Here is a 22,214-nt window from a genome sequence, read left to right as displayed (position 1 = left end):
GAATACATAATTTGGATGAGTCTATATAACATTTGCCAAATGTGTATTTTTCTTGAATCTTTGATCAACTGCATTTAATTGATAAAACAATTACATCTCTAACTCTAGCCAACCAGAATAAATCCCATTGCTTTAATAACATGAATTTAAATTAGTCAGATATAATTTCTCAGAAACACTGTAATTAATCTATCACTGAATCCTTACAAAACACAAATTTCTGATTATGTCAAATGGCATCACACAGCAGCGTAGTAACCTAGACACAAACTATGACCAGTTGGTTTGGTTGATAACATGGATTAGTTAGATCTCTGGCCATCTCCAAACCTCTCACCCATTACAAAATGAAACAGACAATTTTCAGCTTGGGGTTAAATATGGCCGCAGTTTATTGATAATTTCACATGTAAACCTGAGCCCCATTACAACTTATCACAACATTAACGCATCTTCAGCTACAATAAATCCCGGACCAGGCCGAGGTTTGGCGTGATCCACCACCAACCAGCCAAAGCACCAACAGCCTAACCCGGCTTCCGAAGCGGCCTACCCTTCTTGAATCCAACCTCTCCACCGGCGATCTTCCGCCTTCTCAGTCCTTCCCAGCCACGACCCAGCAGGGAAATGTCTCAGACATGGCCGGCGAGCCCGCCAAATCCGGGGTTTAAAAAAAAAAAAATCCCGCCTTGCCCAGAATACTTATTCGCATAACAATTTTCATAAAATCGTACAAAATCAATCCAGGCAATTATCCCAACATGACCAACACAGAAACAATAACTGGGTGGAAGGGAGCGAGCACTGGCTAAAGTTTGAAAGTGTGGTGGGGGTAGGGGGTGAAGAGACGTTCTTCACAGATATTCCCCGAGATCCTAACAGGATGGGCTCCACGTGGCAACCCAGCCAATCAAAACCAGCGATGCCCTGGCTTGTTGAAAAGAGCACGTGGACTTACAAACTTCCTCGGGAAATCACCCCATAATACTATGCTCCCATGATCCCACGGAAAGGTAAAATGGGGCTTTACTTTCAAAATTCCCACCCCCCCCCCCGATCATAATAAAATACCAAAATGGCTCCAGCTGTGGGAGTGGGGCCAGGGCCACAATCATGTTAGCCACGGCGGGCGAGAGTTCTTAGCCTGCATCCTAATTCTGTAAATAAAGACAATTCAAGTGATATAAAGTCATGGGTTTTTGGTTTGGTTTTTTTTTTAATTTTTCCAAAGCTGGAGAAGGCGAGAGGCTGGGAGTGAGGATGCTGGGCGTCGTCTTTAGGAATCAGATACCACGTGGTCAATGCAAATTTCAACGCGAGAGCCATCGCTGCAGCTTCTCTTCAGCTCGGGGCGAGTTCACTGAAGGGCGAAGGATAGCAAGGCAAAGCCCTTAAAGAAGAAGGAGGAAGAAAGAATCGATCAGACTTTTTTTTTTTTTTTGCAAGTAACGCCTTCTTACAGTTTTCTCCCTGGCTCGCCTCCACAGGATGATTTCCTTCCAGGCGATAAGCAACGAACATTTTAGCAGCAAAAAGGGTAAATTCTACGGCAGGAGTCATGCAATTTTGCGGCAAAGTTTCTGAGAAGTTCTGCAGCAAGCATGTGCCACATTTGCAGGAGTGTACATATATATATATATATATATATATATATAGAGAGAGAGAGAGAGAGAGAGAGAGAGAGAGAGAGAGAGAGAGAATAATGTTTCATTTTATAAAGCAGAGTATAAATTAAGTCAATTTCTCACCTTTCTTGTGTGTCTGGAAAATCCAGTCTGATCTTTATTTGGTGGAAAGGGATTTTAGTTTTCTGTGATGGGAAAGGAGGAGGGGAGGGATAAAGAATAGGGAAGGGGGGAGAGGGGAGAGGACAGGAAAAGGAAAGGGGGAAGGGAGGGGAGGGGGAGGCTCAGGAGGCCTGAGCTGAAGAGCACATAGGGAGGAGGGACAGAAGGGTAGGAGATGAATGCGGCGGGGGAGGGGGGAGTAGAGGGAAGAGGAGGAAAGAAGGGCAGCGGATCCCTTATCTCACCCCCCCCCCCCCCACCCTCCCAGGGTACATTTGTACCTGTTTCTTTTTGTGCAGGCTGCACATAGTTCTGAAAATGTAAGCATATTGTTTTTCTCCCCTGACCTCAACGCAGCCCTGGGGGAATCGCTAGGGTTTTCCAACTTTTCTATGGTGCAGGTAGGGTGGTGTCTGTGTCTGTCTCTGTGCACCACCACCGCCGCCTCTTCCCACTTTCAAATCCAGCATTGATTTTTTTTTTTTTTTCCCCTAGGCAGATTCTGCCTGCCTGTCTTTGGGGCTCAGTTTGACGCTCCTCTTCCTCAGTGACTCCCAGGAGCACAGCGCGAAGACGCAACAAGCGCAGCACAGCTGCGGGAGAGGCAGAGGAGGAGGAGAGTCAGACAGAGCCCCGAGAACGGGCAGGTGATTGGGGGGGGCTGGCAGGCTGCCGCCACTGATTGGCCCCCCTGGCCTTACCTGACCGGGTTTCACAGTGTCCGGTTACCCTTGTTATCCTTGTAACCGGACACTGTACAACAGGCTGCAAAACCTGGCTGTCCGGTCGAAAACCGGGCATTTGGTCACCCTAGGAACGTCTCCTCACAATCCAGCTAAGAGTTCGTTTTTCACTGTAGCCGGGCTGAACAGGACAATTTACTCAGGCTTAGGAAATTGTCCCCAGCGAGCGGCGCGAAATGCTCCCTGTGGAGACGGGAACTAGTGGGACTGTAGCTCTCGATTATCACAGGTAAAGCCATTCCTTGCCCTCCTCTGCTCGTCTAAGCTGCTTCTCAGAAGAGTCCATCCTAAAGGGCTCGAAGACGGCTCGGCCTTGGAATTTCAGACTCTTACCGGGTTGATAGCAACGATGGGCTGGTCTAAGTCCAAGCTGAGCAGAGTTGGCAGAGTCAGTCCGACACTCAGGGCCGCTGAAATCGGAAATAAAAAATACTGAGAATTAGCCCTCCATGCTCAGGCCTTTGTAGAGTCAAGAGTCTCCACAGGCCGTGTGGTGAGGCAAAGAAAGAGACATCCGGAGTTAACTTACCGTTTACACGCTGCAGGTATACATTGATCAGGGCATCGCCTATTAGACTCTGCAGCTGGGAGACCTGACAGAGGAACACAACCGGTGTGACATCAGCAGGGCTGGGACTGGGGCAGCCTTATAGCAATTTCAGTATTGGAAGAAGAAGGGGTTACTTGGCACCTTGTTATCAGAGACTTGACGTGATCCAAAAACGTTAATTTGCAAAACTCCTCTGACTAGTGATCCACAATCCCAATCTGGGATTCACTAGTCCTGGCTCCAGAGTTATTGAACCTCTACTGCCAGCTCTTTCATGCTCATCTGAAGCAGTAGTGATGTGGAGGGGAGGAGGGGAGAAGGGGTGAAGGGGAGATGGAATGCAGGGTGTGGAAAGAAGTCCCTTTCTTGAGCAATGCAATATTTCAAAAAGTCAGTAAATGGGAACCCATAATGCATGAAACCTGGATCCTTTGCAGATAGGAATACCCTATATCGGACCAGCATACAAATTCTCCAAAGAGACTATGGAGGGCCTTTCTTCAGGTGTGCATTGGCTCCCTGATGAACAACGGATTAAGTTTAAAATATTACATCTGATGTATCGAGCCATGTATGGGGTGGTCTAATATATCTATATCTATCTATCTGTATCTCTATCACAATCTTACAACGCACTCATAAAATCCCTCTCAATGAATCCTGTTGACAAATATTAATGTCAACAGGATTCATTGAGAGGGATTTTATGAGTGCGTTGTAAGATTGTGATAGAGATACAGATAGATAGAGATATATTAGACCACCCCATACATGGCTCGATACAGGCCCAGTGGAGCTGCTAGATCTGTGGCCCACGGAACACAATCCACAAGCCTCCCACAACATAGTTTTCCCGTGATCCCTTCCGGGTTTTTCCGTCCCACTTCTTGCTTTGCACATTGCCGATCACGATTCCCAAAGTTGTGGTCCAAAGACTTTATTTTTGAATAATTTGGAATTACTGAGCTCACAAGAACTGACAGAAATATTCCTCTAACCATAACAGGATGCACCTCCCTCACGGACCACCCACCCACGCCCCTTCAAAACTCACATTTACTGAATCAATGGAGGATGTGAGCAGACTTAGGGAGACATCCCTGGAGAGGGGGGGGGGGGGGAAACAAAAGGGAGAAAAAAAATGAACAGTTAAATGTGAATTAGTTTGTCACCTCATTGCTTTTTTGCGCATTCTGCTTGTGAGGACAGGGTACCGGAAGTCAACACTAATCCTTCATCCCAAGACTGAGTTCATCAGTGTGCAAGGTACGGGGGTGGGGAAAGGATTTTTCTTCGCCTCTCTCTGCATAACACCACACAGGGCTTCCGCCTTGATAGGCTTTTTCCCCTGTTAACAGGCCTGAACCCGGCTGTGACCAGGCACATGTGAGCAATTTGTTAAAAAAAAAATTTCTTATGAGTGGGTCCTGTTGCAAAAACCAGAAACTCCATGAACAATTTTTTTTTCTGCATACTGAGACCGAATGAGTAGTCTGGTTTTGGCCTCCACAGGAGCCTTTTGTCTTTAGGCTGGCCACCGATGCTACATTAGTAACACAGACATGGACAGTGCACGTTCTCATGTTCATTTACACATGCCCACATACGTTACAACGCCGGTCTGTCTCTTCCACACGCACGGACGTTTTACTCGCGGGCCGATTCTGTAACGTGTGCTCGGCGGAGCGCGCTGTTTAACATGGGTTTGGCCGCGTATTTTCGAGGGGCGTCTATTACCCCTTATACTGTAAGGGCAGGCAGGCAGGCGTTAATTTATGAGCAGCCCAGAAACGTGTACAGAAAAGCAGAAAATACTGCTTTTCTGTACACCCTCCGACTTAACATCCTAGCGATATTAAGTCGGAGGAACCAAAAATGTAAAAAAATTTTAAAAAATGTGCCGGCCGGCCCGGTTAGGAGAACGGACACTCAATTTCCGAGCATCCATTTTTCTAACCGATCGCTGGTAAAATTGAGCGTCTGTTTCCTGAACCCGCTGGCAGAGCCACCTCTCCTGGGCCAAGGAAGCGCTAAGGGTGCGTAATCGTCCCTAGCGCCTCCTTTTAGCGCGACCCCTCATTTAAAATATAGGACCGCGCGCCCAGGAGAGGGAGCTGGGCGCGCGTTGGGAGAGCGCCCGTTCTCCCGCCATCCTTTCTGTATCGGGCTGTCAGTGCAGCTCTGTCTTGTTTTTCTCAGTTCTTAGCAATAACGTGAGTGTGTCAGCTCGACACGGTTTTTATTTCTCATACCAGGAGGTGAGCTTGCTATGTACCCCTCCACAAGCTACTAGCACTAAGGTGCCAGGGCCTCACCTAAGCCTTTTAGATGTAAATTCCTGCCTCCTGGTTTTCAAATTGGCTCCACTGTCATCTCGTGGCTTTTTAAGATAAAAGGGCCAGAAACAGGACAGAAGGAGAGGTGCGAAAAGACAGGAGGCTCGCTGGCCATTAACCTGCTGGAGAGATCATCATTTGGTGTACCAAAAGCCAGTTATGTACAAAAGTTAGAAGAAGGGTGGCACAGGGGCATAGCTGTGAGGGGGCCTGGGCTCCCTCACATTTTTCTCAGGCCCCCTCCCCTAGCAGCAGGATCTGGTCACATCCGAGTCAGCCCTCAAAGACGCAGCAGTCAGAGGAACAGGAGGCCCCCCCCCCCCCGGAATCACTGCCAGTCCCATGATCCCCTGAACCTTTAAAAATGCTAATTTCAGCAGAGAAACAACTCTACCCCCCTGGGCTAGTCCTGAAAAGATTTGAGGCCATGGAAGTCTTGGTTTGTTTATGACAGGTAGTTATCCCTCTTTCTCTCAGCACCTTAAAAACCCTATTTACATAATTGCTCTATAGCATCCTGAGAGATTAATATTTGCATAAAGTTAGGTGGTGGGTCCCGAGTCCATCTGGCTACCCTGGCTAGGAAATATTTGCATATAAAGTCAGGTGCCACAGGCACAGAGGGATCGTGAGGAGACAGCCAGGGCAAGGAGAATGAAAAGACAGATGATACAGCGTGTTGCGAGAAATTAATGGGTTTTGTGGCCACTGCCCTGAAGACCCACACGGGGCGAGGACGGGGCCTGCCACTAGCACAATGCACCCCCCCACCACCACTAAATATTAACCTTGAGTCTCCCAAACATTGAAGTTCTGGCTCTGCGCGCCCTGGCATGGCAGCAGAAGGACCTGAGGGCAGGTAGGAATTTCAGCTTGTGAAGAGGGAGTCTTGGGGGATGGTCTGGCTATAACTGCTAAAACCACCGGTACTGTCACCGACACCTGGCATCAGAGGAAACAGAGAGAGAGAGCGAACGATGTCATTACCCGATCAGAACCGCAGAGGACGACAGCTTCCCGTGAACGATCTGAAGGGCGACGCTCAGGAAGACGTGCTGTAAAGAGAAGGCAAGTGTTAGCCGGGGGGGGGGGGGGGGGGGGGGCAGGAGCTGTCCCAAACCAGTTGGTTTTTTTTGGATGGCCCTGACAGGTCTAGAAAAGGCCAATGGCATGACCCCTTTAAAAGAACTAACAAGAAAGGCATTGTTGCAGCCGACAACGACTCCGGCACACTGCCGAACAAATGATACAATAGCTTCCTAAACTTAACCACACGCGTGTTACCTGCTTTCGGTCGTTAAAATGTACCGCACAGGCTTCTCTGACATACTTACAGCTTCAGCCAGTAGAAAGTTATGACACTCGTTTCAAGCCCCCACCGCGCATTTCTTTTGGAAAGCTTTGCCCCTCTTCCCCACCCCTCCCCACCACATATCACTCACCAATTTTGAAAAACGGAAAAATCTGATGTCCCACCAAGGACCTGCCTCCACCCAAAATTTGGTGCAGCCCTCCAAACGTTATAAGGGGGTTGAGGGCTGGGGGAACACGCGCCGAAAACAACCAAACTGCACCACGGACCACAGGCAGACATAAGAACATAAAAGAGATTTCATGCCGGGTCAGACCGAGCTCCGTTGAGCCCAGCATCCTGTCTCCAATAGCGACCAGGCCGGGTCAGAAGTACCCGGCAGACACCCCCCCCCCCCCCCCCCCAAATAGCTCTATTCTTTGTTACCCCTCTCTCTTCCTTCAGGAACTTGTCCAAATCTCTTTTAAACCCCCACTATGTTAGTCACTTTACCATCTGATAAGAGTCTGCTTGTATTGAACTGAGGCTAAAAATAGGAATGGAGGTCCATATTCAGATGGTCTCTCCGGATTATGCCAGAGTGTGGGTTTTAAATTTCACACGCGCTGAATGCCTCAAACTTGTCTGGCTATAACTATTTAGCTGGATAAGAGTTGGATGACAGGTAGTTATCCCTACAATATTCAGAGTTATCAGGATAACTTTTCTGGCTAAGCGTGGTCATGCCGGAGAGCAGTCCTAAAGCTAGCTGAATACGTTTATCTTGCTAACTAGGACTATCAGGCTATATTTAGCCTGATCAGAGGCGCTTCGCTGAACACCCCGGATACGTTTCCTGGCTATCTTTAACCAGATAATTAGTCCACTTTCTGGCTCACTGAATATGGACTGCGTTGTGTTTATTAAGAGTGGCAATTTTAAATTTTCCTGATCTGCCTTCGGCTCTTTTGCTATCGCAGTTTGGATAGGCATGGGGGCATCACCCTCTTAGATGTTTTTCCTCCCCCCACATCAATCACTGCTGCCAACTTCAAGGGCATCGTTCTTCTGCATATTGTTCTAACTGGTTCAGCAGCAGAAGAGGTCTTGAGTCAAAGAAGCTCAGGAGAGCACAGGAAGCAAATTGTTACTCACAGCATCCAGAGTCAGCAGGGACTGGGTGTCACCGGCGGGCAGCTTCACGCGTACATCAACGGAAGGCATGAGATGCAAGGTCAGGTTATTGGCTTCTAAAGTGACCACTGGGGCCCTGGCAACCACGATTTCCAGGATAACAGGTAAAGGGACCGGATACAGCTCATTAATCTGTTAAAAAAAAAAAAAAAAAAGTTAGCAAAGTTTAGATGTATGCCGTGCTCAAAAACCTCCGTACACACTGGAATTCCAGTCCGGCGCAAACATGGTCAAGAGGTACAGTCATATCAAGAATAAAAAAAAATAAATAAAAAATCAAAGCTGCTGCTGTTAGGATGTTGAGGTGAAAAAGAGTAAAGAAAATCATAGGTGGGGAGCGAGGAGACAGAAGTAGTCACCCTTCCATTGGGGTACCATTCAGAACATAAGACATTGCCATACTGGGTCAGGCCAAAGGTCCATCAAGCCCAGTATCCTGTTTCCAACAGTGGCCAATCCAGGTTACAAGTAGCTGGCAAGTACCCAAACATTAAATACATCTCAAGCTACTATTGCTTATTAATTAATAGCAGTTTACGAATTTTTCCTCTAGGAACTTATCCAAACCTTTTTTAAACCCAGTTACACTGTCTGATGTAACCACATCCTCTGGCAACTCCAAAGCTTAACTATGCGCTGAGTGAAAAAGAATTTTCTCTGATTAGTTTTAGATGTGCTACTTGCTAACTTCATGGAGTGTCCCCTAGTCCTTCTATTATCCAAAAGAGTAAATAACCAAATCACATTTACCTGTTCTAGACCTCTCATGATTTTAAAGACCTCTATCATATCCCCTCCTCAGCCGTTTCTTCTCCAAGCTGAATAGTCCTAACCTCTTTAGTCTTTCCTCATAGGGGAGCTGTTTCATCCCCGTTATCATTTTGGTCACCCTTCTCTGTACCTTCTCCATCGCAACTATATCTTTTTTGAGTTGCGGTGACCAGAATTGTAGACAGTCCTCAAGGTGCGGACTTCACCATGGAGCGATACAGAGGCATTAAGACATTTTCTGTTTTATTCACCATTCCCTTCCTAATAATTCCTAACATTCTGTTTGCTTTTTTGACTGATGCAGCACGCTGAGCTGACAATTTCAATGTATTATCCACTATAATGCCTAGATCTTTTTCCTGGGTGGTAGCTCCTAATATGGAACCTAATATCGTGTAACTACAGCATAGAGTATTTTTCCTTATATGCATCACCTTGCACTTGTCCACATTAAATTTCATCTGCATTTGGATGCCTAATCTTCCAGTCTTGCAAGGTCCTCCTGCAATTTATCACAATCTGCTTGTGATTTAACTACTCTGAATAATTTTGTATCATCTACAAATTTGATTACCTCACTCGTTGTATTCCTTTCCAGATCATTTATAAATATATTGAAAAGTAAGGGTCCCAATACAGATCCCTGAGGCACTCCACTGTTTACCCTTTTCCACTGAGAAAATTGTCCATTTAATCCTACTCTCTGTTTCCTAACTTTTAACCAGTTTGTAATCCACGAAAGGACATCACCTCCTATCCCATGACTTTTTAGTTTTTTTAGAAGCCTCCCATGAGGGACTTTGTCAAACGCCTTCTGAAAATCCAAATACACTACATCTACCGGTTCACCTTTATCCTCATGTTTATTAACCCCTTCAAAAAATAAGCCAATTTGTGAGGCAAGACTTGCCCTGGGTAAATCCATGCTGACTGTGTTCCATTAAACCATGTCTTTCTATATGCTCTGTGATTTTGATCGTTAAAATTGTTTCCACTATTTTCCCCAACACTGAAGTCAGGCTCACTGGTCTACAGTTTCCCAAATCGCCCCTGGAGCCCTTTTTAAATATTGGGGGTACATTGGCCACCCTCCAGTCTTCAGGTATAGTAGTCTTCAGGAACATAGAGGGCTAGAGGAAGTTACTCTGATACTTTAGTACCATTCAGTAAATGGAAGACTGGAAGAAGTTACCTTAGCACTGGGGTAAGATGCAGTATGGGGAGGAGTAGAAGACATTACTTTGGTACTGGGATATCATTCATCACAAGAAAGAGTGGCCAAAGCTACCCTGGTAGAATAGTGCTCTATATCACAGGGAGGAGTGGAGGAGGCTACCCTGGTAGTATAGTGCTCTATATCACAGGGAGGAGTGGAGGAGGCTACCCTGGTAGTATAGTGCTCTATATCACAGGGAGGAGTGGAGGAGGCTACCCTGGTAGTATAGTGCTCTATATCACAGGGAGGAGTGGAGGAGGCTACCCTGGTAGTATAGTGCTCTATATCACAGGGAGGAGTGGAGGAGGCTACCCTGGTAGTATAGTGCTCTATATCACAGGGAGGAGTGGAGGAGGCTACCCTGGTAGTATAGTGCTCGCCATCAGAGGGAGGAGTGGAGGAAGCTACCCTGGTAGTATAGTGCTCTCCCTCACAGGGAGGAGTGGAGGAATCTACCCTGGTAGTATAGTGCTCTTCATCACAGGGAGGAGTGGAGGAAGCTACCCTGGTAGTATAGTGCTCTCCCTCACAGGGAGGAGTGGAGGAATCTACCCTGGTAGTATAGTGCTCTTCATCACAGGGAGGAGTGGAGGAAGCTACCCTGGTAGTATATTGCTCTTCATCACAGGGAGAAGTGGAGGAAGCTACCCTGGTAGTATAGTGCTCTCCCTCACAGGGAGGAGTGGAGGAAGCTACCCTGGTAGTATAGTGCTCTCCCTCACAGGGAGGAGTGGAGGAAGCTACCCTGGTAGTATAGTGCTCTCCCTCACAGGGAGGAGTGGAGGAAGCTACCCTGGTAGTATAGTGCTCTCCCTCACAGGGAGGAGTGGAGGAATCTACCCTGGTAGTATAGTGCTCTTCATCACAGGGAGGAGTGGAGGAAGCTACCCTGGTAGTATAGTGCTCTTCATCACAGGGAGGAGTGGAGGAAGCTACCCTGGTAGTATAGTGCTCTCCCTCACAGGGAGAAGTGGAGGAATCTACCCTGGTAGTATAGTGCTCTCCCTCACAGGGAGAAGTGGAGGAATCTACCCTGGTAGTATAGTGCTCTCCCTCACAGGGAGGAGTGGAGGAAGCTACCCTGGTAGTATAGTGCTCTCCCTCACAGGGAGGAGTGGAGGAAGCTACCCTGGTAGTATAGTGCTCTCCCTCACAGGGAGGAGTGGAGGAAGCTACCCTGGTAGTATAGTGCTCTCCCTCACAGGGAGGAGTGGAGGAAGTTACCATTCGACACAGGGAGATGCTTGCCCTGGCACCGAGATATCATTCCAGAGAGGACTGTCAGAAGTCACGCTGGCACTGCAGTACCGTTCAGCATGGGGAGACTGGAGAACGTTATCCTGACACTTGAGCACCATGCAGCACAAAGAGAACAGCAAGAAGTTATTTATGTTTTTATAACTTTGTAATCGGTTTAGAACTAGCTTTGTTGTATATTGTGGACTATAGGACTTTCAAATAAAATAAATACATAAACCTTTTTTATGACACTTTACCGACAAAGTCATTCAAGGCAGGGTACAACACAGCAATAAGAATTATAAACATAATCTAACATACACAAAATACATGCAAATTGGGGATACCCCACAATACAGAAAATATAAGCTATTCATTTCAGGTCCATGCTACCCTATGGTACCATGCAAAGAAATAAATTAACATAAAATTAGACAAAAAAAAAAAAAGAACAAATAAACAAAGTTAGACAAAAAAAAAAAAGAAGAAAAATGTTAAAAAGACGTAAAAATAAAAATCAACAGAACTTTCAGCTAGATTAAATATCTTCACAAGTAATCAGATAGTCACCCTAAGAGAGACTATTACAGGTAATCAAATAACCTCGGCACTGTGGTACCACTCAACGCATAGGGGCCAAGAAGAAGTTCTGGGAAGGTAAGGAACAAGTGCTTACTGAGTACTTGAGTGAGGATGGGTAAAAACACTTAAGACAAACCTTTGGGATGGCAGTGCTCAGAGTTGCTGTGGTCAGTTTACTTTCATCCCCAAGCTGCAAAAACAGAACAGTGCAGGTGAGCTTATTTCCTGCAGATACTTTTCTCTTCTCCTGCCTTTCACTCCCAGCTATTCTGGATTTTTTTTTTTTTTACTATATGGTTTAGCTGATGCTCCAGGTGCCCTTCCAGCCTTTAATTATCACTTTATGAAACTTATTGCGTGGCTACGTTTATATTCTCTGCCCTTCCAGTGCTCTGCTCATCCTCAGTCAGGATACATTTACGGAGCTGAATTACTCTTTTTCCCGTGCTGGCTCCAGATACGTCAATAGTTCAGAGGTCCTGAGAAAAAGGTTTGGACAATGTTCAAAGAGATTTAAGTGACTTAAAAAAAAAAGGCTTTACCCACATTAATTGGCTATCTAAAAATTTCCTTTCTTCAAAGCAGCTAAAAATCCGTACATTGTGGAGCAATGTGCAACTTTTAGTAAAAATTGAGAGGAGGCCTAGGGGTTTGCTCACGTAGGAGGTGGAGAAATACGTCAATAGATAGCATTTTCAACTCTACAGGACTCGTGTTCCGCTGCTGTGCGACTCTGCTTGTTAGCCGGACAAAACTATCTAGCTAACTTGGTCCTAACTTTAGGACAGGTCTTCAAGATTTCCAGATTTAGCCGGATAAGTTATTTGGCTATCTCAGCTCCTCCGAGTTATGAGCACAGAATGCCCCTACCTCCTGAGGATGCTATGTCCATATTTACAGATTGTACTTTTGTTTTATTATTTTATGTTAAATTGTATTTTAGCATTCATGTTATTATTTGATTTATATTGTTGTTATATTTTAATTGTCTAGTCATTTAGCCAGACAACGTCCGAGTTATCCAGCTAAATACTTCTGAATATGGACCTCTATGTGCATACTTTTCCTGCAAATATCTAATCACATAAAAAACAGGTCTAAGTGACCACGTATACTTTGTACCCACAGAAGATTTCAAAGTAAAATACACACATACTTTCTATTTCAGAACTGATGCAAAGCCTACAGGTAAAATGTAAGCACAGTTTTTTGTTCCAATGCAGATAGTCTGAAATTTGCCCTCTTAATCTCCCAAAGGAGAACATAAAAAAAAGGAAAGTTTAGAAGTAACACAGTAAAAAAAAAAAAAAAGTTTGTGATTCCAGTTCGACGGGTAAAAAACTATTCTTTTCAAAAGAGGTTACAGAATTTGCTAGGCTTCTCCATCAGTAGTGAGTCAGTAGTGAGAGTATTTAGCAAGGTGAAAAACTGGCTGGAGCAGACCGCAAGTGGTTTCCCGCCACTGCCTCCAGGAAGGATCCACCGTACCTGAGCCCTTCCAGACCGATGTACATCTAATCTGTTGTCCTCAAACCCAGGGGCCGAGCGCAATGTATAACCGGCAGTCGGACGCGGGTAGAATAGGCGCTAATGAATCCCCTAATGCAATAAGGGGATTAGCACCTGTTCAACGCGTGTCCCACGCCGAGTGAGGTCTAATAGCGCTCAGCACATGCAAATGCTTCAGATTGAGGCTATTAGCATTCACTCCAGATACAAAAAAAAAAAAAAAGTGCATCTAGGACGCACATTTAGCAGGTGCCAATTAACCTGGAACAGGCGTTAATTGCTGAGCGCTCCTGAAACCAGTACAGAAAAGCAGGAAAAAACCCCTGCTTTTCTGTACTGCTTCCTAACCGGCGGACCGCCGACACCGATCGGGTTAGCAAGGAGGCGCTAGGGGCGCGCAAGAAACCCTAGCGCCTCCTTACTAACGCGACCCCCTAATTTAAATATTGCACGGCGCCGCACCCCTCCCCTTGGGGGGGCGCCTGGGGCATGTTAAGAGAGTGGGCGCTGACTGTTCAGCGCCCGCTTTCTACGCAAATGTATTGCATCGCCCCCCCCCCCCCCAGTGAGGGAAAATCTGCCACCTCCCCAGGTAAACCTATTTGAGTGCTTACCTGCCCTTAGGATCATTAAGGACCATTTCACATGAGCTGGTGTGTGAAATGCTTCCCCCATCCCCCAAACACACCTTACAACTGTATGTTTCTCACAGCAATTACCAAGAACGTCCCTGTGAGAGCAGATGCCGTAGGCTGCGGGTAAACATAGGCTTGGATAGTCACACAAATCAGTGCTTATTACTGCCCGCAAGCTTCTCATTAAAAGTAGCAGTTAAGAATCAGGACCGAGCAGCTGGACCACACTCACCATTTGACCTGTAATCTCTATGTCCAGTTGCCCCCACTCCTGTATGGTGGTGTACAATAAAATAAAGACATTCTCCGTCAGCGCCAGGCTGAGCAGAGGGCCAGAGGAGTTGGTGGGTGCTGGAAGGGAGAAAGAAACGGGGGCTAAGCCTAGATCCAGAATCCCACTCGACAAGTAGAACTGAACCTAGAGAACCAAAAACAGAGACATTGACCGTGAGAAGTTAGACAAACACACACACACATACATACATAAATCTAAATACCGGTATATAAAATATGCATAGCAGTCGGTGGTATCTATTTGTGGGGACACGTTGTGATGGCTCTAACCACAAGGAGGTGCTGTTTGCAGTGAAATGCACGTGCTCTGCAGAGAGCGCACACTAGCAAGTATTTTTGCAAAGCCATGGGACCAGAGGGATGTGTCCAGAATTCAGAGCATGCCAGAGTCTGATGGGCAGGAGGTGGAATGGGTCAGGTTGGGCTGGGCTGCAGGAAGGCTGAGACTGCTTGCATCGAGTCAGGGACGCGAGTCTTCGGGTCGGGCCTCGGGGTGGAGGGGTGAAAGTGCTGAGATCCAGTTTGGTGGAGGAGGGAAGGCCATTTTCTAGTGAATGCTCACTGGGTGACTGCTGGTTATTTGTATGAGGTAGGCTGGCACCTGCTAATGTGCTCTGCAGGATCCCGGGTTCTGCCAGGCACATGATCCCCTTCCCCCCCCCAGATTTATTGTTTTATGTTTTGGATTGCCCTTGTTATTAATTTTTTTATGCTCTCATTTTGTAATATTTGGTTTTATACCGTTATTCGCTGAGAGCTGAGCCACCTGGATTAGCGGAACATAAATTACGCACTAAATATATAACAAAGTGCCATGCTGCACCAGAGAAAAGGTCCATCGAGCCCGGCATCCTGCCTCGGACAGGGGCCAGCCAATCCAGGTCACTAGGAAGCAGCTGGTAGATCCCTAAACGTAGATCTATATAGAGAGATATTTCTATATGTTTACACATATGTGCTGATGTATGTCCACATGTGAAACCCCAAGCAACAGACATGCTTGCGCCATTTCACGGGTGAGGAAGTATTTAGCCCAGTGGCGGGTCTGCTTTCTGATGTGCGGCACGGGCCATCGAATCAGCATCTGCAGCTTTTCAGACAAGAAGGGTGAAATTTCTCAACGTCATCTCCTCATCCCCCCCTTAGGAGGCCCAGGTGTGCAAGGGGGGGGGATGCTCCCGGGTGTGCGTTATGCTGAAAGCGTGCAGGGGGGCAACGGGGCAGGTGTCAGACGTGTTACGCCGAGGATGCACGGGTGGGACGGGAGAGGAGGTTGGTATCGGACACGTGTAGCACTGACAGCGTGCAGGTGGGATGGGGAATTGTTATTAGAGATGTGTCACGCTGAATGTGTGCAGGCATTGGGGGGGGGTGGGAGGGGGCTGGTACTGGACACAGGTTGAGGGTGGACAGATGGACGGAAGACTGGCATCAGACGTGTTTATGTTGAAGGAGGAGAGTTGTGCGAGACATTGCGATGGGATGTGTGAACCGTGCCAGTCCGGAGGGGAGAAGAAGGATTACGAAGGACCATCAGAGTAGTTGAAGTTAGGTTTCGACCACAATGCAAAAATGCTGGGGGGGGAATGAGGGTCTGCAGAGGGCCAGGGACTGGACAGAGAACTCCGAACACACCACTAATAAGTAAGCTGCGAGCATGTTGTCTTGGGGCAAAGGAGGACATAGAGAGCAGAGGCTGGGATGTCAAGAAGGTACTTGTCTGTGTTTCTTCTGGGATCGGATGGGGAGGCGTTATGTTGCAGCAGAGCCATGCTCTTGTATTCTTGGCTGTGGTTCCTGACATGTGTTATTTGTGGACGCTGTTCCTTTGCTACTAATAAAAATTATTTTGACAGAAAAAAAAAAAAAAAGTGGCAGCATTTTGGCTAGCACTCAGGTTGAGCCAATTGAACTGAAACAGTGGAGACAAGTACTTTTCGGTGCACACCCTGACAGACACAGCGGGGAGCTGAGAGGAGCAGCCTCTGACCACGTTTGTTTGGGACTCACTGAACTGATACAGCAGGGGAGGGCAGGGCAACCCTTTTTTTTTTTTTTTTTTAATAAATAATTTGATCTTTATTGAAACTTTTAGCAGAACAAGCAACAAAGACACAGCTCAACAACCATCCATACAGGCAACCCTTTCTGTGTCTGAGACGGACCTACAGGGGGCTCTCCCAGGCCAGGCAGCTGTCGCCGACGCTTCGGGAAGGAGCAGAGAGGCTGTCAAGGCCAGGCTGTGGGAGAAGAGGTGGAGGACCAACTCATCACAGACCATGTTATGTTGGAGGTGCGCAGGTGGATGGGTGGGGGAGAGAAATGGAGGTTGGTGTCAGATAAGGGTTATGCTGAGTGTATCATGGACAATCACTTACATTCAGACTAAAATCTATGATCTCGCTAGTTACAGCTGGAACACCGGTTAGTGTGTACTGGATCTGGGACACTGCGCCAAAGATGGACAGAGCTTTAAAAAAAACAAAATACAAAACACAATACAACTTTAGTATAAGAAGTTAACTTGATACTGTAGATAAATGATAAATGTGTGTGGAAAACCGAGACGAGGAGGGAAGATAACCGGTACCAGCTGCTGGACCTTTTTCTCACTTATTTTATGATAGCAAATTCTGCGCAAGTAATTCATGAATCAGTCTAGTTTCTTAGCTGAAGTTTTTCTCTGTACTCAAGAAAGGGACACAGTGTTTGATATTTCTTTTGAGCAATCACCCTTCTGAAATTCTCCAAAAGTGGTGGAAACCTTACTTCAAGCAGTGCTTTTTCTGTGGATAACACTGTTAGCCCATAACCTTGGGATCATCATCAACTTCTCTCTCTACACACATCCAAAATGCTGCTGAAATGTGTCATTTCTTTCTCTATTGCATCACCAAAATCTGTCCCTTCCTTTCCAAACACACTACCAGAACTCTTATCAAATCTTTTATCGCCTCCTACTTAGACTACTGCAGCCTGCTCCTCACAGGTCTCCCAGTAAGCCATCTCTCTCCACCTCAATCTATCCACCTTTTGCCCTATCCTCTGCCAGTGTTGCTGCATCCATATAAACCCTTTTATCCAGTCATTACATTGCTTTCCTATCCCTATCCACATACAGTTCAAATTTCTCTTACTCATCTGCAAGGGCCTTCACTGCAGCTTCTCGCTACCTCTCTCCTCTTATTTCTCCCTACACTCCTCCTCGTGCATTCCTCTCATCAGGCAAGTCACTCCTATCAATGGCCTTCTCCACACTCTGCACTGCTGTGCCATACACCTGGAATAGACTTCTTGAGTCAGTGCATCATGCTTCCTCTCTCTGGCCTTATTCCCCCACTGTTTAGAGCAGTGAAAAATCTTCAGAGGGGTAGCCATGTTAGTCTGGTGTAGCAATGGGAAGCCATCCATAGCCTCCAAAATAATCCAGACATCATTATCAAAGAAGCTGACAAAGGAGGAGCCATGGTTGTCATAAATAGATTGGACTACACACAAGAAGCAGAGACAACTTTCCAACACCATATTTCACAGACCCTTGCCCTCCAATCCCACTGTAGAATACCAGAAGGAACTACACAATTTCCTGAAGGGGTTCCCACTGGAATACGCTAACAGATTTATCTGGATACACCCCAGGAACCACAGCCAGGTACATTCTTCCTATTATCCAAAATACACAAACCAGGGAACCCTGGACGCCCCATTGTCTCCAGCATTAACACCCTCACAGTAGGAATATCTGGCTACATGGAGTCTATCCTCAGACCCTGCCCGCTACCTTTGCAACACCACCTCCCAGCCACCACCATTCTGGCAAATATAAAATGTTGAATACCTTTACACCAACATCCCCCCCTATAAAGACGGATTACAAGCAATCGTGAATATCATCCCAGATGCCTCCACAGCTGATCTGGCCAGCAAACTTTGCCATGTTGTACCCACACACAACTACTTCAGATATGAAGAGGACTTGTAGCTGCAAGTCAACAGCACTGCCATGGATACCTGCATGGCTCCACATTCGCTGACATTTTCATGGCATACTTAGAGCAATGTTTCCTCAACTCCTACATCCAAAAGCCACTCCTCTACCTAAGAAACATTCTTGACATCTTCATCATCTGGACACATGGACTAGAAGCCCTTAAAGAATTCCACCATCACCACTTCACCATCAACCTGAGACTAGATCAATCCATTCAGCAAGTTCACTTTCTGGACACCACTGTCCAAATACATGAAGGACACATAAGAACCGCATTATACTGAAAACCCATTGACTACCATAGATACCTACATGCCTCTAGCTTCCACCCACCCCCTACAACCAGGTCTTATTGTCTACATCCAAGCCCTACATTACAATCACATCTGTTCTGACCACTCAGAGAGGGATTCCCATTTGGAGAAAGTACAACGGACATTCTTGGAATTACAGTACCCACCCAATGAGGTAAGGAAACAAACAGATCCAGATAAATGCCAGGCACACACTGATACAGGAGCAACCGAAAAAAGAAAAATAACATCACCTCTGGTTGTTACCTACAGCTCCCAGTTGAAACCAATCAAGGATCTGCAACCCATCCTGGACAATGATACCACCCTCTCACAGGCTGTGGGTGGCAAGCCTATCCTGGCTTACCGGCAACCCCCCACCTCAAATGGATACTCACCAACAACCACAAATTGTACAACAATGATACCAACTCTGGAATCAGAACCTGCCAGAAACCCAGATGTCAACTCTGTTCACATATTAACCCAGACAACACCATCACAGGACCCAACATCATCAACTATAACATCCGGGGCTCATTCACCTGCTCTTCTTCCAATGTAATATATGCCATCACTTGCCAGCAATATCCCTCTGCTGTCTACATAGGACAAACAGGTCAATCTATAAGGAAATTAAATGGACAAAAATCTGACATTAGAAATGGCAACATTCACAAACCAGTAGGAGAACATCAACCTTCCAGGACATTCTCTAGCTGACCTTAATATTGCCATATTTCTACAGAGAAACCTTAAAGGAGCACTCCAGCATGAAATTGCTGAATTGGAACTCATCAAATATTTAACACCATCATCCTAGGTCTGAACGGAGACAATGGCTTCATGATTCACTACAACTATCTATGAACTTAACTGCTAGCAGATCATTCTGTCTGTTCACACTTACAAGAGTTGTCAGTAGGCTCCACACCATGTCCTGCCTAATCCAATGCCTTTCTCTCTGTTCTGTATATATTTTACCCATCTCTTGTACATCACTTCATGCATCTGATGAAGTGGACTCTATCCTCCAATGCTTGTGCTTTAATACATTAGTTAGTCTATAAGGTGCCACTCGATTCCTGACTTTTTTGTTTAGAGCAGTGTTCCCCAACCCTCTCCTGGAGATACACCTAACCGGTCTGGTTTTCAGAATATCTGTAAAGAATATGCATCAGATAGATTTGCATAGCCTGGGTCTCCAATGTATGCAAATCTATGCCATGCATATTCATTGTGGTAATCCTGAAAGCCAGACCAGTTGGATGTGCCTCCAGGAGTTGGGAAACACCATTATAGAGGCTGCTTTTACATCTTAGCCCTTGATTCTCCTGATCATAACTCTTGTTGGTTTCAACAGTTTTCTGTAATGAATGAGACTCCTTACGTCTCTTATCTCTCCCGTTTGTCTGTCTTGAATAGATTGTAAGCTCTACAGATAAAGCATTTTCTGTTCGGCACTGCATACCTCTATTAGCGCTATAGAAAAGATAACTGGTACTAGTAATAGTAGCTGTTGTTATGTGTTGGCTGACATAGTGGGCCAGATAAGTTGATTTCTCCCATTCTGCATCTATGGAGAAAATAGGTAGCAAAATAGTTTCCCAAATCTGGCCCTCAAACGTCATGGTCCAGCTGGAGCCAGGGCCAGGGCTGAGGATGCTGTGGCGCAAGCACACACAGGCCCCATTGAGGGACGAGTCTATGCCCAGTGACCAGAATCTGTGTCCCAAGTTCTGGAGGGAGCCAGAGTCTTTGGCCCCTGACAAAGGCCCATCACTGCCATGGCTGGACTAAGATGAGAGGAAGGAAAGGGTTAAACAGAGGGAGAAAACTCTGGGCAGCAGAAAACGAGAGGGGATGGTTCCAAATCGATCTATAAATGCAAAGGAGCAGGAAGAAAACTGCTGCCCCCTCTCGCCCCCAACCACTCAAAAAAAAAAAAAATTGGTCCTCAAGAACATCCAATGCACCGGGTTGTTGGGGAGAACAAAATATGCAAATGAACGGAGTTATTAGCAAATGAGTTTCCTGAATATTTGTTACTGATATCCTGACAACCAGACCCGATGGTAGGAAGCTGCCCAGCACCAGATCTAAGATCCACTGACTTTGTACATCTCCCCCTTTCTTGGGAGCTCCATGCATCCTGCTCCTCCACCCATTTTTCTCACTGCCTTCTCTTCCATCCCTGATTTAACTACTTAGCCTAGGCCTTTCAGCCATTAGCTCACCTCTTCTGACCTCTGCATCGCTTGAAATTAAAAAAAGTCCCAGGCCTCTGAAATGGAAGGTATTGTTTCTTTGTGTGGGGCATTTTTTTTTCTGCAGTTAGATCTTAAGTACATGATCCCTAGTTCTGAAACAGCAACAATGAAAATCTTTGAAATGACTTTTATTTTGTGAACTTTTTAATATTTAAGTTGCAAAGCTCCCAAGTGGAATGTGTTAAGGACCTCTTGCTCATTGCTCCCAAGCCCTCCTTCACGCTGCCTTTCATCGTTCACATGCCCCTAACGTCCTGCAGGTTTTCACCACGGCAAGGTGACTCAGCCTGCGGCTCCCCCTTTCTGTGCTTTGCAAAGTTTCAGGGTTATGGGGTGTAGTGAAGAGTAGCCCCCTATAAGACAAATGCAGCGTGAGGTGAATCCACCAGATCAGGAGTGGGCAAAATGTTTTGTCCTGGGGCCACATGACAAGTTATCAACCGTGCCAAAGGCAGGCGGAGGGGAGTGTCCCCTTGGAGCTCCCTCAACACAGCAATAAAACCCTCAACACTTGCTGCAGGCATTTCAGCATCCAGCGGGCTTAAGCACCAGCATTTATTTTGCACCTGAGGAGCCCCTTCAATCATAGACCCCAACCTCTACCAAAATCAACAAAACCTTCAACCCAAGAGGTACAAAGCATTTTCCTGACTAGCAGACTACCTCACCTCGGTCACAAATGCAGAACACCACACAGATCCTCACTAAATAAGAATAAAAGGGCCATGAAGTATAAAACTGAAAGGTGCAGACAATAAACTAAAGTGGAAACAACTGCAAGCCAGACTCATAGGCAATGCAATAATGCAAAAACAGAAATATCACCATTCCCCATAAAACAAAATCAAGAAATATAAATCAGTCATAACAATGAGTAAAACACAACACAAAACAATCGCACCGCTTAAGACTGTATATCTATATAGATCCAAAAAGACAAAAAAAAGAGTCTCCAACAATAGCTCACTAATAAAATCTTAACTGCATTTATTTATTTATTTAATAATTCATCTATTTACCACTAATCCAAAATGGAAAAACGGAATCAACTTATATTATTATTAAAATGCTGGTATAAACTACTTCATTGAATGAACCAAATTGCAACCTCCCGAATGACCTCCATAAACCCACAACACTCACTCAATGCATCACATATCACACATACATAGAAAATAACATGTAAATCAACCCAAAAAACATGTATATCACTCACAATCAAAACAAAAAGACACAAGAGACAAAGAAAAGCCAAAAAACACTAAAAAATGTGCGACATCCCACAAGTTAAGCTGCCTTTCTGTTGTCCGTGCTATTATAATGTTATCCTAAGATGTATTATATATCCACACTGGTTTTGAATGCTAATCGTATCCAAACCGTGGCACCAGCAGCAAACGCCGGTTAAGGCCCAACAAGTGTCATCTTGAATCGTGTTATATATCCACTCTGTGGTTTTTCACGCTGATCACATCCCAAACGCAGCGCCAGCAGCAAACGCCCGTTGGCCCCA

The 22,214-nt window shown here is 45.9% G+C and overlaps 1 protein-coding gene across 1 annotated transcript in view; it reads right to left on the bottom strand.

Annotated features, from left to right (window-relative positions):
* Positions 1-374: 374 nt before the first annotated feature.
* The window catches only part of LOC115083971 (BPI fold-containing family B member 2-like), a 44,361-nt gene continuing 22,521 nt past the window's right edge, over positions 375-22,214 (bottom strand). The window contains exons 8-16 of the mRNA XM_029588152.1: positions 16,526-16,617; positions 14,086-14,271; positions 11,846-11,899; positions 7,863-8,033; positions 6,404-6,471; positions 4,135-4,180; positions 3,060-3,123; positions 2,864-2,940; positions 375-1,390 (exon numbers count right to left, since the gene is read on the bottom strand). Of these exons, the coding sequence (XP_029444012.1) occupies positions 1,358-1,390; positions 2,864-2,940; positions 3,060-3,123; positions 4,135-4,180; positions 6,404-6,471; positions 7,863-8,033; positions 11,846-11,899; positions 14,086-14,271; positions 16,526-16,617 (791 nt within the window). The 3' untranslated portion in view covers positions 375-1,357. The remainder of the gene's footprint in view (positions 1,391-2,863; positions 2,941-3,059; positions 3,124-4,134; positions 4,181-6,403; positions 6,472-7,862; positions 8,034-11,845; positions 11,900-14,085; positions 14,272-16,525; positions 16,618-22,214) is intronic.

Source organism: Rhinatrema bivittatum, chromosome 2, assembly GCF_901001135.1.
Source record: "Rhinatrema bivittatum chromosome 2, aRhiBiv1.1, whole genome shotgun sequence".
Taxonomy (NCBI): Eukaryota; Metazoa; Chordata; class Amphibia; order Gymnophiona; family Rhinatrematidae; genus Rhinatrema; species Rhinatrema bivittatum.
This window is presented reverse-complemented; position numbering and strand designations above follow the sequence as displayed.